General features: G+C 36.6%; 1 protein-coding gene across 1 annotated transcript; it reads right to left on the bottom strand.

Moving 5' to 3' along the window:
• Nucleotides 1–850: 850 nt before the first annotated feature.
• Nucleotides 851–11,283, bottom strand: LOC137958442 (uncharacterized). Its single transcript, XM_068805455.1, has 27 exons — nucleotides 11,003–11,283; nucleotides 10,838–10,903; nucleotides 10,338–10,424; nucleotides 9,679–9,735; nucleotides 9,511–9,575; nucleotides 9,252–9,421; nucleotides 8,380–8,441; nucleotides 8,203–8,286; nucleotides 7,913–8,072; nucleotides 7,677–7,792; nucleotides 7,444–7,572; nucleotides 7,280–7,351; nucleotides 7,072–7,167; nucleotides 6,893–6,970; nucleotides 6,674–6,799; nucleotides 6,252–6,428; nucleotides 5,930–6,124; nucleotides 5,727–5,840; nucleotides 5,392–5,642; nucleotides 5,090–5,135; nucleotides 4,620–4,868; nucleotides 4,230–4,460; nucleotides 3,983–4,074; nucleotides 3,593–3,821; nucleotides 1,789–2,145; nucleotides 1,184–1,257; nucleotides 851–1,098 (listed from the first exon to the last, which is right to left on the bottom strand). Exons 1-27 carry the CDS (start codon nucleotides 11,102–11,104, stop codon nucleotides 993–995), a joined length of 3,591 nt encoding a protein of 1,196 aa, XP_068661556.1. The 5' UTR covers nucleotides 11,105–11,283; the 3' UTR covers nucleotides 851–992.
• Between the last annotated feature and the right edge of the window lie 5,066 nt (nucleotides 11,284–16,349).

The raw sequence follows: 16,349 nt of genomic DNA, 5'->3' as shown, positions 1-16,349 counted from the left end.
CTTTTTATTTAAGAAAGACTTACAATCGAGACTTAGGCTGCTGTTTTATTATATCTTCGGGTTTTTAAAAATGAGCTCGGAGCCTCACTAAGCTTGAGGGTGCCTGGTATGAACTACTGTAATAAGCACACCAAAACGATTATGGCCTTAAATTCCTCGACATGCTTTAATAATGGGATGAAAAGAAGGCAAATTGAAATTGTTGTCTTCTATGGAGAGATATCTATAGAGTATCTGCTAATTAAGCACAAAAGAGAAACGGTAAGAAGAAAAAGATAAAATCGCATTAGTTGCACCTCCAGAGTAATAGTAATTGCTCTATTTAGAGGGATGCATCTCTTTTCTTTGATTTACAACAATTGAACAGATGTAAATGTTATCCTTGTAATTTTCAGAAAATTGCGTAATGTGAAAGGGATTTACATGGTGAATTGCATAAACAGAGAAGAGTGACTAAAGCCAAGCTTCTTGAACCATAAATAGTTCTACCTTGCCATTGGTTCAGATCAAGCAATAAGATTAAACTCCATGGAGCTAACACAATAACCATAAGTGATAGAGCAGTAATCGATTCAACCATTAGAAACATATCATTTTTCTATTTTTTTATTAAAATGTCAAAATTGTTTCCTTGCCAGAACTGATAAGATTTGTGCTGTAGCCTCGTGTCTTCCATTTCTGTTTCCTTCAACAACCTTTATGGTTAGCCCCTAACAAAGTTGAATTACAGGAAGAACATCTCTTAAATAGTAGACCGAGACCTAGACCTACTCCTACTCCCCCATGCAGTTATGCAGAGATAAGTTACCTACAGCATTTTTTTTTTTTTGTACCCTATAGCAATGCTGGCTCGGCAGATTAAAATCTCTGACCACAGTGATTTCATGGCATTGTGCTTTGTTAACGGCTATCCAAACAAAACTGTACCGATATAGGAAAAGAAAATGAGTTAGCGTTGAACACAAACAGTGGCTGTTGATCCATGGTGCTCTTCAGTAAGTTCTCTTTCTCACGATGTTCTTTCGGACTTCCCTCTTGACAGATGTTGAAGTAGATAAGGGGGTCAACCCCACAGTAAATTGATATAAATCCTTCATCCTGATGTTTCAAGGGAATTTAGTCAATAAACCATTTCATGACTTTAAAAGAATTAAAAGTTCAAAAAGTCATGGAAGTCAGTTACCTTGGCATAAAGACAAAGAGCACAATAACAGAGACGCCGACAATGAGAGGAAACACTGGAGCTGGTGTTAGTTCCTGAACAAACGGATGCAGATTGTAGTTTAAAAGGATGCTTCACCTTGTTCACAGAATTATTTCTTTCTAAAAGTAACAGCAATTCATTCAAAAAGAAAGAGGAAATACTGCTGGAGTCTAACAATATTCTTTCTATCACAGGTCATCAACTTACTTTTCCACTTACAACATCTAAAATAGCAAAAACTCCCACATTAAGATCAATTATATTAAAAACTAAGCTCTAAATTCCTACCAAGTATAGTGGAACTCAGTAAACTTTTCCCATCAAAAAGATTTATTTATGAGGGGTAAAGCCAACTTTCACATACTGTATACATGTTAGTCATGGTTCTATCGAAGTTCATCATCAAAAAAGACCAAAATCGGTTAAATTTCTTGATTCTAGGACTAAATTGAGTAGCGAGGTCTAAAAACAAATAAGGCATCATTACAGATCTACTTTGAAAATACAAAACGTATCAACGCTAATAATAAGATTGTAATGATAAATTTTGATTGATAAATCTCATGTACTAAGAGAACAAGTACCAGTTTGTGGTGCTGCTCTTCAACTTTGAATCTGAGTGGCCCCACATGGATCTGGGACTGCTTTTCTAGGTCAACCTCAATAACCTCCGATTCTAACTTCTGTATGCTTGATGAGAGACCTGATTTAAGCTGAAGAATGTGTTTACCCTTCGGCAAGTCCTTTATCTGAAAAAAGTAGGAAAGAGGTAGTGGAACAACTGATTCAATTTTTGAGGGGTCACTTGCAGATCTAACTTCTACTGATAGATGTGGTTGCAATTCTTCAAGATCAATCCCTTCCACATGACCACTCAAAATTGTCATCTCTGGCTGTTCAAATACCAAAAAATCCAAGCCTTTGATATCTTCAGATCCAACCTAGGAAAGAGAAAAAGGAAGTATCCACTGAGTGTAACAAGGATATGCAAGATTCCCAATCAAAAGATAAAAGGATCAGAAAAGATCATCAACAACCACACAACAACCATAAAAATGTATATCGTTTTTATATGAACCACAACATTTTTGTGCCTCGAGCTTCTATACTAGTGACAATTCTTCTTAGTAGGTGTACTTATTTGAATATAATAAGGTTCACGAAGACAACTCAGTCCTGAAACGGAAGAGATTCAAATATAAAATAGACCCCCCATAAGAAAAATGTCGACGTGAATGTTTAACCAAATATAGAACTAAGGACCTATTGCCCCAACATTCCCCATCACTCATTTAGACCATTGTTTTGAGATCCTGCAATCCAGGTGAGATAACAGGTCACTTGTTGCTCCAAAGAAGACATAATTATCCTTGTTTGAAAAACACAAAAGGATGAACTGCCTTTCTTTTATTTTTTTCTTTTCTTTTAAAATTGCAAGCTATTAAAAAAAGGTAATTGCCTAAAAAAGTTATTCTACCATGAAAACAATAATTTTATGTTCTCTGGAGTAGGCCACAAAAGCAAAGTACTCCTTAAGCTGTTTATCCAAACTGACCTCAAGAACACATTTTTTAGGGTGCATGTGAATAGTTAGTTCCTTCCCATGATACTCCCCATGGGGTGGCAAAAAAAAAGAAAAAATGTCTTAAACAATAATCAATCACAAGGGTTGTACAACTTTAGGATTCCATAAATGCTTCAAGTTATGTCACAATTCTACACCTAGATTATTAGATACTATGTCTCAAGCTATTCTCAAGAGTTAATATCACCATATGAATATATTAATCAGCACGTAGAATAATACTCAGTTTAGGAATCAGCTTAGTTTATTATGGTACTACAGTAATTCAAAGCTCAATTTCGTTTCTGTTAGTAGCCTCTGTCCATGTACTCCATGTCTTGAAGCAGTTTGACTATTTGTTATATTGGCCAAGTATGCAAGAGAGGGTATTAATGGGTAAAGGTCCTCTATTGCCTACAGTTATGGAAGATCTTGGAGACGGGTTAGAAATAAACATGCTACATTAGTCATTTTGGAAGGGAAGCAGGCTATGTTGTCAGTTTCAAACTAAAAACTAACCATATCAAATAATTATATAGAACTTACCCCCCAAAGTTACCAAGGAATCAGTTTCTAAATTAGTATATAATCCATTAAAAATTCCGTTTGATTCTATTCATGCACTACTTAGTTCATGCAGAATAACATCCTTACTCCAGTATTTGCAATACTGCTAAAACAATTCTCAGATAATATAGCTAAATATTTAGGAATCTTTTGCATAAGCTCCATGTCTCCAAACATTATGTAGCCAACATATGAAAGAGGAGTTATCCCCACTGATATAAAAGAGGATAACAAGAAATCATTATGAAAACACTGACTTTAATGGTGACAGATTCTGGAGAGGCACGTTCAATTCCTGAGCTTCCCCAGTTATGTTTTGCCACTACTTTGATGTGGTAAGTGGTGTCTGGGAGAAGTCCTCTCAGACGATAATTGCCCAAGGAATCAGTGGTTGTTTCTTCATAATAACCCTTAGACATTGACCGAGCTTCAACAGAAACACCCTCCTTTGGCTGCCCAGAAAGTAATGCCACTACACCCATGGCACTGCAAAAAGAAACTACTCAATGCCAATAACAGCATAAATGACATGGATATATTGTAGATAGCATGAGAATACTGTTCATGAATTTGACATGGGATATGGCACAACTAGTAAGCTTGCATAATGGGTTAAAAACTTGATCATAGAAACACGAAAGACATACCTGTAAGCAACACGGGTTGCATGGAAAATAATTTCTTTAGATTCGCCAGAACCAAGCTCTATTGCTTGTGCAGGAGGAGAGAATGAATACTCCTACCAAAAAGAGAGAATTCTATCAGCAAAAATGAGGTGCATACTCTCTGGTAATCTACCATCTATCTATCACCCTATGACCACCTAGTTTTGTATAACATGAATGCAACACAAATGTATGTCTATATTATATAGATAAATGGAGCTTCAAGAACCTTGAGAAGCGGGCGCAGATAGAAGCTTCCAGGAAAAAGGTTATCGAATATGAAGTGTCCACCAGCATGACTAACTGAGTTGTTCCTGTAACCATCTTCCCCACTCAAGGATAATAACACAGAAGGAAATAATTCTTTAGCTTCTTCGCCAGGATATATATGTACAACGATTTGACTAAGCTTCTGGCAAGAGAAAGAAGTTGGGCCAACTGGTTTAAGATGATAGCCGGGCTGCATATGTTGAGAAGCATAATATGAGACGAGCCAATTCAATTCATTTTCATATAATAAATGTAACTAATGTGCAATTTGCACACAGCCGCACACACAAAACAGTAACTAAACCAAATGAATATGCACTTACACAATAAAAAACTTGTAGATACATACCTTTGAGGCCTCCACACTATAAGTTGTATCATCATATAAAGGGCCTCCAATAAAATAGCCATTTTCTCCCGTTTTAGTTTCCAGGGCCACTTCACCTCTTGTCAGCGGAGCGTTACTGCTCTCTTCCTTTGCTAGAATTTTGATACCAACAGCAGAAAGAGGGGGAGAAACTGATCCTTCGATATAGAGACCAATCCGGCCAACAAAGGTAGGAACAGGAGGTTGGCAACCATCACTTTTGACTGTAACCTATTTAACAAGTTACCAGACAAGAAATGTACCACATGAGATAAATATCAATGAAATTAATTAAACATTTTAAGATAGATTGGACCTTTTTGCCCAATGGCTGCATAAGATGGTTTCTAATATAGAGTCTTGGGTTCAAGTCTCACAAAAGCATGGTATGGAGTTCAACATACAAATGAATAAATAAATAGATGAATATGTAAACATTTCAAAGCTCCTACCTGGCGCACTCTAGGATAAAACAGAATCTTCTTTTCCTCATTATTTCTGGGTAAAAAATAACAATGAAAATGAAATAATCAAGAACTATACAAAGCAATCAAAGTAGAAGATACTAAGTTCTCAACCATGTACCACAAAGTACACTGCAGATTGAGACCTTTAAAGTCCAAAATTATCATAATATCAAATTTTTAGACAAAAAAAACATAAAATGCTCATGATAACAAGAACATATACCTCTTAAGGCAAAAAAGGAACATATTAGAATTGAAGAACATAGTGCAATCCAATATAGTATTACCTTGAATCCCGAGGAACAAAGATCAATGAATCACCAAGATTAGCCCAGATTAAATACTCATAGATGGCAATTCCTGTTTGATCATTTGAATCAGATCTGAGCTTAGCATGACTTGTGCCTAAGACTTCATGTTTTTCACTCAGTATATCAACAATGACATTCTCCATCAATGTGTGGCCCTCCTGCTCTACACTTGAAGTAACCTCGATTACTCCCTTGAGAAGGTATTTTTCACCCTTCAGGTATATGGGCTGCATTAAAAAAAAAACACTTAAATGGGATGTAGCATAGCAAGACACTTGAAAGAGAACATTGAACGGTAGTATATTACATACCAATGGATCCAAAGTATCAAACTTCACTGAAGAGCTCCCAAATGAAATACATGAGTTTAGAAAATGAAGCTCATGCGTTCCAGAAGATTCTATACACACTTGTTGCAATCCTTTCTGCAGTATACATTGAGGAAATATAAATTGGGGAATCTAATGAATGGTTAAAACAAATGAATATTTACTTGTAAATCTGAAATTGATACCTTCACTGCTAGGTTCAGACTGGCACCATCAGGCTGATGTAAGGAAGAATCTACATCATGGGTTGAAATGATGTTTACCCAGTAACCTTTTTGAACAAAGAGAACACCTTGTTTATCCTCTGTACCGACATTCACATGAATAGACCTCTCTTCCCAGCACCAATCATCCTCCTCAGATAAAGATTCATGTTTCACCTTAAAAAAGAATTGGAGTACCAATCTACAAGTCAGTAGGTTCCAGTTTGCATATGCCATCAACTGTTTAGATCTTGCATAGCAGAACTACTTGAAAAGATCATTGGCACAAAGAAAAGGATTATACCTCAAGCAGATAGTTGCCAGGAAAAACTTTCGGAAATGTGAAGTCGCTGCTATCTTGTGTCAAGGCAATTGTCTTTAATTCCTCTTTATGTTTACCAGTTAATCGTGAAAGTGAAATGTGTACTGATGGACCGCAGATGTTTTTACAGTTAACACTTCCTTGAATATCTACTTGTGCCTACAGTTTCAGAAGTTAAATAAACTAAATGAAATTCATCATCATTTCTGCAGAATAAAATAAACTCAACAGAAGAAACTCCTAAGAAAAAATTTACAGAAAACAATAATAACAACAATAATGGTTGTTATGTGATCTTCTGTAATTTTCCTTCCATGAGGCTCTCTTCTTAATACAATCACCTCTTTCATTGTTATTTAAAAAAAAAAAAAAAACAACAGAAATAATGAAGTTGACATTTTTACCTGAGAGAACTCTAAATCGAGTATTGGGCTGTTCACTGTCACATCAATAAAAGATGGCAGAAACAAAAGACCAGAAGAACTCTCTGTTGTTGGTAGAGCTGATAACCGGTACTCGCCAGGTGGAACCTACATAATGACAGACACGAAAAATTTACTGAATGACTGAGGTGATTCAATTAGTTGTTAATATGGATCCACCAAAATTATATGCCAACAAACCTCAAAGCAGAAACTTCCATTCTCATCTGTTAGTTTGACTTGAGGTCTAACATTGTCAGGACCGTGAGTCAATGCAACCTGTGATAATTATTATAAGAAGTTTGCCTGTGCTCTGTAACCAGTGGTAACTTAAACGAATACATATTTTCTCCTAAGTCCAATATTCAAAGAAGAGTTACCTTTGCCTTGTAACCTGATGTAATAGAGCGAACTGTGCCACAAATATCATAATAAGCTGCTCTAATATCTTCTACAGAGGCCATGTTAGGCAGAACCTAGCATTTAATTTGATGGTTATGGCTAATGAAACAGAGAAGAACAAAGAGAGATGAATCTATTATTCCATATATCCAGTAATTTTTAAGGATTCCAAAACATATTTTTTACCATGAAATTCTCTAAACCATTAAATTTGTAATGAGCCCTCTCTGCAGCAATCGTATAACGTTTGGATGTAACCTGGACACAAAAAATAATTAGAGAATATAAACCAAGGAGAATAAATAATTGGAAAATTACCTCTTACAAGTCACAAGAAAAAGTAAAGACACCTGGTCAAGCTTGTAATATCCCTGAGCATCTGTTATAGACCTTTCAACACCATCTACAATAATTTTAACACCTTCAACACCAATACCATTACCATCAACAACACGGCCACCAACAGAAAATCCAGTGACCTGCACAGGACCAAACAACTCTGTCACATTCTAATTAATATAAGGATTCCTTGTACTTCTGAGATATAAACCTTGCACAAGAATTGGCCATACGCCATTCTTACCTGAAATTTCTGTGCAACCGTTACATGATGGTGGTCAACAGGTACATTCATTGAAGGAGGTGAAACGTCAAAAACCGTATTCTCACCCTTGTAGTAAGGTAAGAGCTCATACTTGCCTGCAAGTTGTAAAACCTCATTTGTCATTAAGTTACGAGGAACGGAAGCTACATCTCTTTGCCCCTAGCCTCTTGCCTCTCATTTAGCAGGTAATAGACTATCAGATGAAGAGTAATTACCACAAGGAACTGAGTTGAATGTGAATTTTCCATCTGCATCAGATATGGCATGGCATAGCGCATTTCTCTGCCAGGGGGAATTACCATTACCCTGGGGACAGTTCACATTCAAGACATCATCTGAATATATATATACATGAACACCCAAGATTGGGTTTCCCTGCAATAGGAGAGTAAAGAAAAATTGGACATCAGTTGACATGAACATCCCATAGGCACAGTTCTAGGAATGTCTAGAATTTTAAATTTTCCTTTTGGTGAGACAGTTAGATGCAACCTCCTAGAGTTACCTGTGCAACTACAAACCCGTGGATATCATATCCAGGGACAAAGAAGACATCATCTACGACAGCATTTCCAAATCCTAACTCCACCTGAAAAAATGTGGATCTCACAAAATGAGGTAGTGATGCATAAAGAGAAAAGTAGAAAGGATAAAGAAGTAGAGTGAAGCTAGAATGATGAACCTCTGGGGAACCTCTAGTTTCAACTTTTATACTTGGATGAGAAGCATGCAGTTTGTAATTTCCTAAACCATCAGCGGCAGCAGCAAACCACATGAAACAAACATAAAGAAAGGAAATAAATTACATAGTGATACAAAGTTTATAAAACAAAATAAGCAATCTAAAGCAGGAAATAAGTTACACACTGACACAAAGTTTGTAACATAAAATGAGCATTCTAAAGGAGCAAGAGCTGCTTTAGTACATTAGCAACCACTTTATGAGACCAGTGAACATATTAGCTGCAGAGAAGATACAGAACATTCTTCTCGAGAGTCCAATTGCAAAACCACCACTACCCATGGAGGGTAAAAACTCATGGAAGTTTCGACTCCAACGACAAACCAGAGTTAGCGCGCACATGTATTATACTTATTCATAAGAAGCACTTATGCAATGATGGAAAGGAAGGAGAAATTATAACAATAGGTAAAACAATGAGATTATGAAGAAGCAAAGTGAGAAAAGGATAGGCTCCTTATATTTAGCTGGCAGGTACTTTGATGTAAGGGAAGTTACAAAAAAAGGTAAAATAATGAGATTATGAAGAAGCAAAGTGAGAAAAAGGATAGGTTCCTTATAATTAGCTGGGAGGTAATTTGATGTAAGGGAAATTACAAGAAAAAGGTAAAACAATGAAAATATGAAGAAGCAAAGTGAGAAAAGGGATAAGCTCCTTATACTAAGCTCGCAAGTAAAAACATGGACAGACACAGGGGAGGGGGCAAGAAATTGTGGATTGGTTCCTTGTCGTTAGTTGGCAGCTATTTGGCTAGGCAAGCTACTTTTCTTTACCGTTGCCCACTGGATAGTTTCGAGTTATTGTTCCATACCTGGAATAATGTTTGTGAATGAGTAGTTGCCTACTGATGACGTCAAGGTAGAAGCTATGACATCATCCATGGGTGATAACAGTTCAACCTTTACATCTGAAGGACCTCCATTCTTCAAGGAACAGCTCTCTCCACCAACAGCTCCCATAACTCTTCCAGATATAGTAAACCTAAAACAATAATATGACAAGAAAAAACATCAAGAAGATTTCAACGAATAGTTTTCATATGATAAAAACCCAAATCCTCAGATACCGACCCAGTGAAGCGAAAGTTAATATCTGCATTTGAATTGCAGCCATTCTCATCAATAATAACAGGAACCTGGAAGAATATACACACTGCTTCAAATTTGCAAATTGATAAAGATGGAGATATGTTGAAGGTACATTCAGAAACTGACACAAGTAAATGCATTCGTTTTCACCTTATCTGGGTCCCAAGACCATCCATCAGGTCCCTGTATTTTGATGACAAATGAACCCTGCGAGCAAAAATTTTATGAAAGTAGAACTTGAAGACAAATGCCTCTCTAGAGGCATGTGGTTACATGCTAATGTAAAGAAGCCAAGCAGTTTAAAAGCCAGATGTGATTAACTTCAGACACACTTGGAAGCTGTATTGACCCCGGCGTTCCGACCTTGGAAACCCAGGTCAGATCACCCATTTTGGGTTACGTCAACAACTGGACTGAATAGGACTCAGGGTGAGTCAGGGGAACTTGCCGAAATAGAAGGGGTGAGACTGATACCCAGATCTGAGATATCCCTTCATGAGAATCTGATTGACTCACCGAGTCAAAATACCATGTCTTGGCAACCGTGGCATTTGGAATAAGCTAGAAAATTAAATTTGAGAACAACACAAAAACAAACTATAACAGATCAAAGTCACCGAACACAATTGGTAGGTAGCAATGCACAAAGCAATTCTAACATGAGCCACGTTTCCCTAGACAATGTGGAACTTGGAGTTCAATTTAAGAAGATTATATTGCAAGATATTTAAAAAAAAAAAGGGCCTACGTCCATTGAAAACAAAAAATGCGTAAGGAGAGCAAAGTGTAAGCATATAACAAACAATTACCTTATCATAAACAGGAATAAAATAGTAACCATTAGGAGCACACTGTGTCCTGTCTTTCACCAATCCATCAACCGTCTGAAGCTCAACCTACAATTTGTGGAGGTAGATAAGCAGTTACTACATCCTATTCATAGTGCATGGTAAAGTTTCCCAGGCACGGGAAAATTTTGGATCATAGCGAAAAAGAAATTATTTCAAATAAAAAGATAATTTCCACATTCACATTCCGCTTGAGTTCAATTGTTATCATAAAATGCCAAAGAAACAGAATGAGTTGTTTGGGACCAAGAATCAGCAAGAGGAAAGAGGTATAGTTGAGAATAATTATGCAACTCGACCTTTATATCGTTGATCCAATTCGAATCCATAGTAGACAACATCGTAGTATACCTAGTAACTGTGGTTACCGTCGTAGTAATAGTAATAGTAGTAGTAGAAAGAGGGAGGGGGAACAAAACAATCTAAAAGCCTTTAAGTTTAAAAGTCGCAAAGTGCCTTACTGTAATGTGTGAATAGTCCAATTTCGCATCAGACGGCTTCCTCGACTTGATTAAAGACGAACCAGCCTGGCCAAACCCACAAAAACACATAAAGATACGCGAACAGAAACATAGAGGCGCACTCGAGAAACACTAAATCGCCACACCAACTCACTATTTACTTACCTCGACAAATCCACCGCAACCATGAATCGAATCACCCGCAACAAAACTCGAGGAAGAAACAACAATTATAAGTAAGAAAACATCCCTGAGCGCCATCTCCATTCCCGATCTGTTGCCTGACGAACAGCAGATCTAGATGAGAGGGCGAGAAAACCAGTTGCAACCAGGACAAGCTTCCGCGACGTCTCACACTCTATCGAGAGTAGAAAGCCGGCGCCTGGGAGCCGCTAAGAAACGAGGTTTTACGAACCCGGAGAGTCCCAGCCCTGAGGAGTGATGGACCCTTGGGAAACGGATGGGCTCGAGGGGTTAGTCCCCCAAATGGATACATAAAGATCAAGTTCATGTCCATCATGTCGTCATGTACATGATGATCATCTTCGCACTTGGTATTAGGGGGGTTAGTGCACATGACTCAGGACATGATCTTCATGCGCATTACGCAGGTCATGTCCTGATGTCATTAGGGAGCGCCCAAATTCATGTCATGTACATGAATATACATGAATCAAGAGTTCATATCTCAAGAGTAACGGGCGGAAAGCACTTTCCGCCCGATTTTGATAATCATCTACATGACTCTCGCGCGGGGCTATCTCTCGGGGCTCTCTCTGCCGCATACCCTCTCTGCCATTGCATTCCCGCAACCCTCTCTCTTTCTCTGCTCCCTCTCTCGTCTCCGTTCTCGCAGCCCTCTCTCGTCTCTGCAACCCTCTCTCGTCTCCATTCCCGCAGCCCTCTCTCATTCTCTGCTCCCTCTCTCATTTCCGCAACCCTCTCTCATTCCCGCAGAGCACGGGAGGTCGAGCATTTGCTGAGCTTCTCGGCCTCCCTCTCTTCTCCCTCTCGGCGTACCGTCGGAGCGCCGCCGTCGCCGGCCGTTGCCTTTGCCTAGCCGTCCCCGTCGCCATCGCCCCGCTGGCTCGCTGCTGAGGAAAACGAAGATGTTTAATTTTTCCTAAGTTATGAAAAATTAAACAATCTTCATAAAAATTATTAATTTATAATTTTTATTTATAAAATAATTATTTTTATTTATAAAATAATTATTTTTATTTATAAAATAATTATTTTTATTTTACAATTACTATATTAAAATAGTGATTTAATAGTTATAATTAAAATATTGTTAAAATAAATATTTGATAAATTATTTTGGCATAATTATCCGATTGTTATAGTTAATTAAACCAATGGTTTTAAATTTTGTGATAATATATTATTAATTAATAATACATAAAATATATTATGTACAAATATATAGTGTGTTAAAGTTATGATTAGATCAATTTTTTCTCTTAAATTATTCATTTTTAGGTTAAAATATATCATATGTTATTAATAAATTAATAACTTAATGTATTACTTTTGTTTTTTTATTTATAATGTTATTTATTTATTATTTGTAATTAATCATATACGTATTTCATTGGCTCATGTAATTACCATATTAATGTACAATAAAATATCTAATTCAATTAATAAATATATTAGTATATTTAATTATACATTCAATAACTTATTCGTGTAGTAATAATGGTTGTTTTACCTAATTTGGGGTTTAAGGATTATGTTGTAATTAAGTGCACTGTAAAAGTTTAGAAATTCTCTTGTTTTTTATGTTTTTCTCATGTTGGGGCACTAACACTGGAAACTGTTTTCCAGTGCATATGAAGTCGTCAACACTAACACAAATTCTTACCTGATCTTCATGTACATGACATGACATGATCTTCATGTTGGATATTACTTGATCTTCAAAAATCCACTTAGTGTTGATGACTTCATGTGTACCGGAAAACAGTTTTTAGTGTTAGTGCCCCAACATGAGAAAAACATAAAAAACAACAAAATCTCTAAACCTTTACAGTATACTTAATTACAACATAATCTTTAAACCCCAAATTAGGTAAAACAACCATTATTACTACACGAATAAATTATTTAATGTATAATTATATATATTAATATATTTATTAATTGAATTAGATATTTTATTATGCATTAATATGGTAATTACATGAGCCAATGAAATACGCACACGATTAATTACAAATAATAAATAAATAACATTATAAATAAAAAAATGAAAGTAATTCGTAGAGTTATTAATAACATATGATATACTTTAACCTAAAAATGAATAATTTAAGAGAAAAAATTGATCTAATCATAAATTTAACACACTATATATTTGTACATAATACATTTTATGTATTATTAATTAATAATATATTACCACAAAATTTAAAACCATTAGTTTAATTAACTAAGGCAATCGGATAATTATGCCAAAATAATTTATCAAATATTTATTTTAAAAATATTTTAATTATGACTATTAAATCACTAATTTTAATATAGTAATTATAAAATAAATGTATTAAATAAATAAAAATAATTATTTTATAAATAAATTTTATATATTAATGATTGTGATGACGATAATTTTAAACTATCGTCGTTTTCCTCAGGGGCGAGCCAGCGGGCAATGGCGACGACGACGGCGGCAGGCAACGCCGATAGAGGTGGCGCTCCGACGGTACGCAGAGAGGGAGGCCGAGAAGCCCAAATGTCAAAATCGAAGAAAACTGAAACTGAAACAGGGGAAATTGCAAGAAATTGGAAGGTCTTTTGGGGGAAAAAATAATAGCGTGAGGGAGAAGGGAGTTAGATGCCGAAAGGGAGAAGAGACAGAGAGATAAGAGAGAGGGAGAAGCGAGCGGGAGGTTCAAAGGGAGAGCGAGTCTAAGAAGGAGAAGGACGCCGGGAGGACGTTCGCAGCGAGAGATAAAGGCAGTAGAGAGGGAGACTGGAGAGGGATGACAGAGACGAGAGAGGGAGCAGAGAGCTCAGGCTTCAGGGAGACGACAAAGGGGCTGCGGGAACAAGAGCGAGGTGCGGGAACGAAATAAGGAGAAATGAGCGAGACGATCTGAGCCAGAGAGAGCCCGCGCGAGAGTTATGTAGATGATTCTTAAAATCGGGCGGAAAACACTTTCCGCCCTTTACTCTTGAGTCACGTATGTTCATGTACATGACATGAATTTCGGCGCTCCCTAACGACATCAGGACATGAACTGCGTAATGTGCATGAAGATCATGTCCTCAGTCATGTGCACTAACCCCCCTCAAGAAGCAATTGGAACACCCGGTGCCCCCCCCCCCCCCGCATTACTTAATTAATTAAATTATGTCGTTAGTATAGGATAATTACATTGAAGTGAAATTACATCACTTCATTCTCTCAGGCAAAAATTGGGGAATTTGGATTCAACCTGATTTTCCGAATCAACCACTTGAAGCGCATGATGCACGTTGCTTCCCCCCCCCCCCCTCTCATTTCTCCTCTCCTTGTCCCTCAACCTTCGTCTCGCGACGATTTTTTTGGCTCCATTTCTTCCTCTCGTCTTCGCTCTCTTTGCTTTCTCTCGTCATCTCTCGTTTTCGCTCTCTACTTTCTCGGTTTGCCCTAGTTTCATTTATCTTGTATCTCTCGTTGTGCAATGCCTAGGGTTTTTGCCATCGGAATCCGCGCTTCGCAGGATTTTAGGGTTCTTACCGAGTCTATGATGCTTCGGATAACGGATTGGGATAGGAACCTCGCGCGGCGCACAGCAAAGGAGCAATATTTGTTGCCGTGAGGTCGATCTTCACGCCATAACAAAATTTTGCGACGGTTTCGAAGGTCTCGAAGCCGCATGATAAATCCGAAATCGAAGGGATCTTTGACGATGACGATGACTTTTATTTTTTACTTTTTTCACTTTTTTTTTAAATAGTGAGTTTTAGTGTTAAAATATATCTTATGTTATTACAAAATAATTAATTTATTTATTATATATTCTTATGTTATTTTATACTTTTTTATTAATTTTTAATAAAATTTTCTAATCACACGTAATTATTGTTTTAATTTATAATAAACTATAATCATGAAGTAATATAATATAGTTTTTCATTAATTAGGATATTAATATATTTTAATGCAACACATTAAATCACTTATAAGTGTAGTAACCATGTTTATTTTAGTTAATTATTTGTTTAGGTATATGTTCTATTTAAGTATATTATAAAAGGTTACTCATTTTCTTTTTTATATCAGAGTTTTCATTTGGTGGCACTAACACTGAAATTTGCTTTCCAGTGCACTTGAACTAGTCTACATTGACACCCAATGATGAGTTGAAGTTGAATCAATTCATTAAGTTCAATTCAATTATTCACTTAAATTCAAGTTCCTCGTGGACTATCCACCCCACTGGGTACTTTAATATCATTAGCTCTATTTTAATTAAAAATATCAAAAATAAAATTAATTTTAACTCTCCAATTTAAATTTGATGGTTAAATAAAAATTAGGTTCATACCCCTTGTTTTCATTTTCAAAGGCGGCCAAGTTTTAAATATAAATAATGAAGTTTTATTAATATAAATATAAAAATTATACTTCAAATGATAAATAAATTAAATTAATATATTTTATTATAAAATAAATCCACTATAATTTAGGGTATAAGGTTTATCATAAATACGAAAAACCATTTAGTGTAAAACAGCTATCTAATCCCGAATGAGATAGCAAACCTAAGATAACAAACGACTGATATAATCATGATCGGAAGACAGAGATAACCATTGAATATGATAACAACCATCTAAGGCATAGGGTTTAAGAAAAGCAGAGTTTTTCTTGTGCCATAAATAGAGAAATCCTTCACTCTCGTATTCACAAAAGGAACTCCTGAGTTCTCCTTGATAGAGTCTGGATCTGTTTATTGGTTTTCTTAATTAATCTAGGCGTTCATATCGGAATGGAAAAATACTGGACATTTCAATATTTTAGGTGTACAGAGTTATGACCTCGTCAGATCGGAAGAGTTTTGGGCGGGGCCGGTGGCCGATGGCCGAATCAAAAGATTTGCTTTTGCCCGGCTGAAAATGGTATTTTTTCACTCCAAATCGATAGCGGAAGGATCGAATACTGTATTGATATGGATCACGACTTCTGGGTTTTCAAGCCGATCAACGTCCACCACCTCTGTGATACTGATGCTCCCATCAAAGCGAGTCAAAAAAACGCGTGATCTTCGTCGAATAAAATACTATTACACAACAAACACTGTTCCTCGACTCTGCGGCAGGCTTGGGGTGGAGCGTCCTTTTAAGGCCTGTGAACTTGGAGTGGGAACTGGAAAATTTCTCATGTTTCGATGTCTTTAAAGTTTCGTGACGGGGTGAGACACGGCGACCGATGCGCCACCGCCGTTTCCCAAGTTCAAACATGCTTTGATTGATAGAGACGGCTTCCGCTCGCATTCGGCGTCTTTCTCTCCATCCGTCA

This window comes from Aristolochia californica, unplaced genomic scaffold (genome assembly GCF_029961685.1).
Source record: "Aristolochia californica isolate CCGP_79_NKW_82.1479 unplaced genomic scaffold, dmAriCali1.0.hap1 SCAF_3, whole genome shotgun sequence".
NCBI lineage: Eukaryota > Viridiplantae > Streptophyta > Magnoliopsida > Piperales > Aristolochiaceae > Aristolochia > Aristolochia californica.
The sequence above is the reverse complement of the archived record's forward strand: the minus strand, read 5'-3'. Positions and strand labels throughout refer to the sequence as shown.

Coding starts and splice junctions, on each gene's coding strand:
- LOC137958442 (XM_068805455.1), bottom strand. CDS start 11,104: ATGGAGATGGCGCTCAGGGATGTTTTCTTACTTATAATTGTTGTTTCT. Junction 10,904..11,002: donor GTTGCGGTGGATTTGTCGAG/GTAAGTAAATAG, acceptor GGGTTTGGCCAG/GCTGGTTCGTCTTTAATCAA. Junction 9,576..9,678: donor GGTCTTGGGACCCAGATAAG/GTGAAAACGAAT, acceptor ATATTCTTCCAG/GTTCCTGTTATTATTGATGA.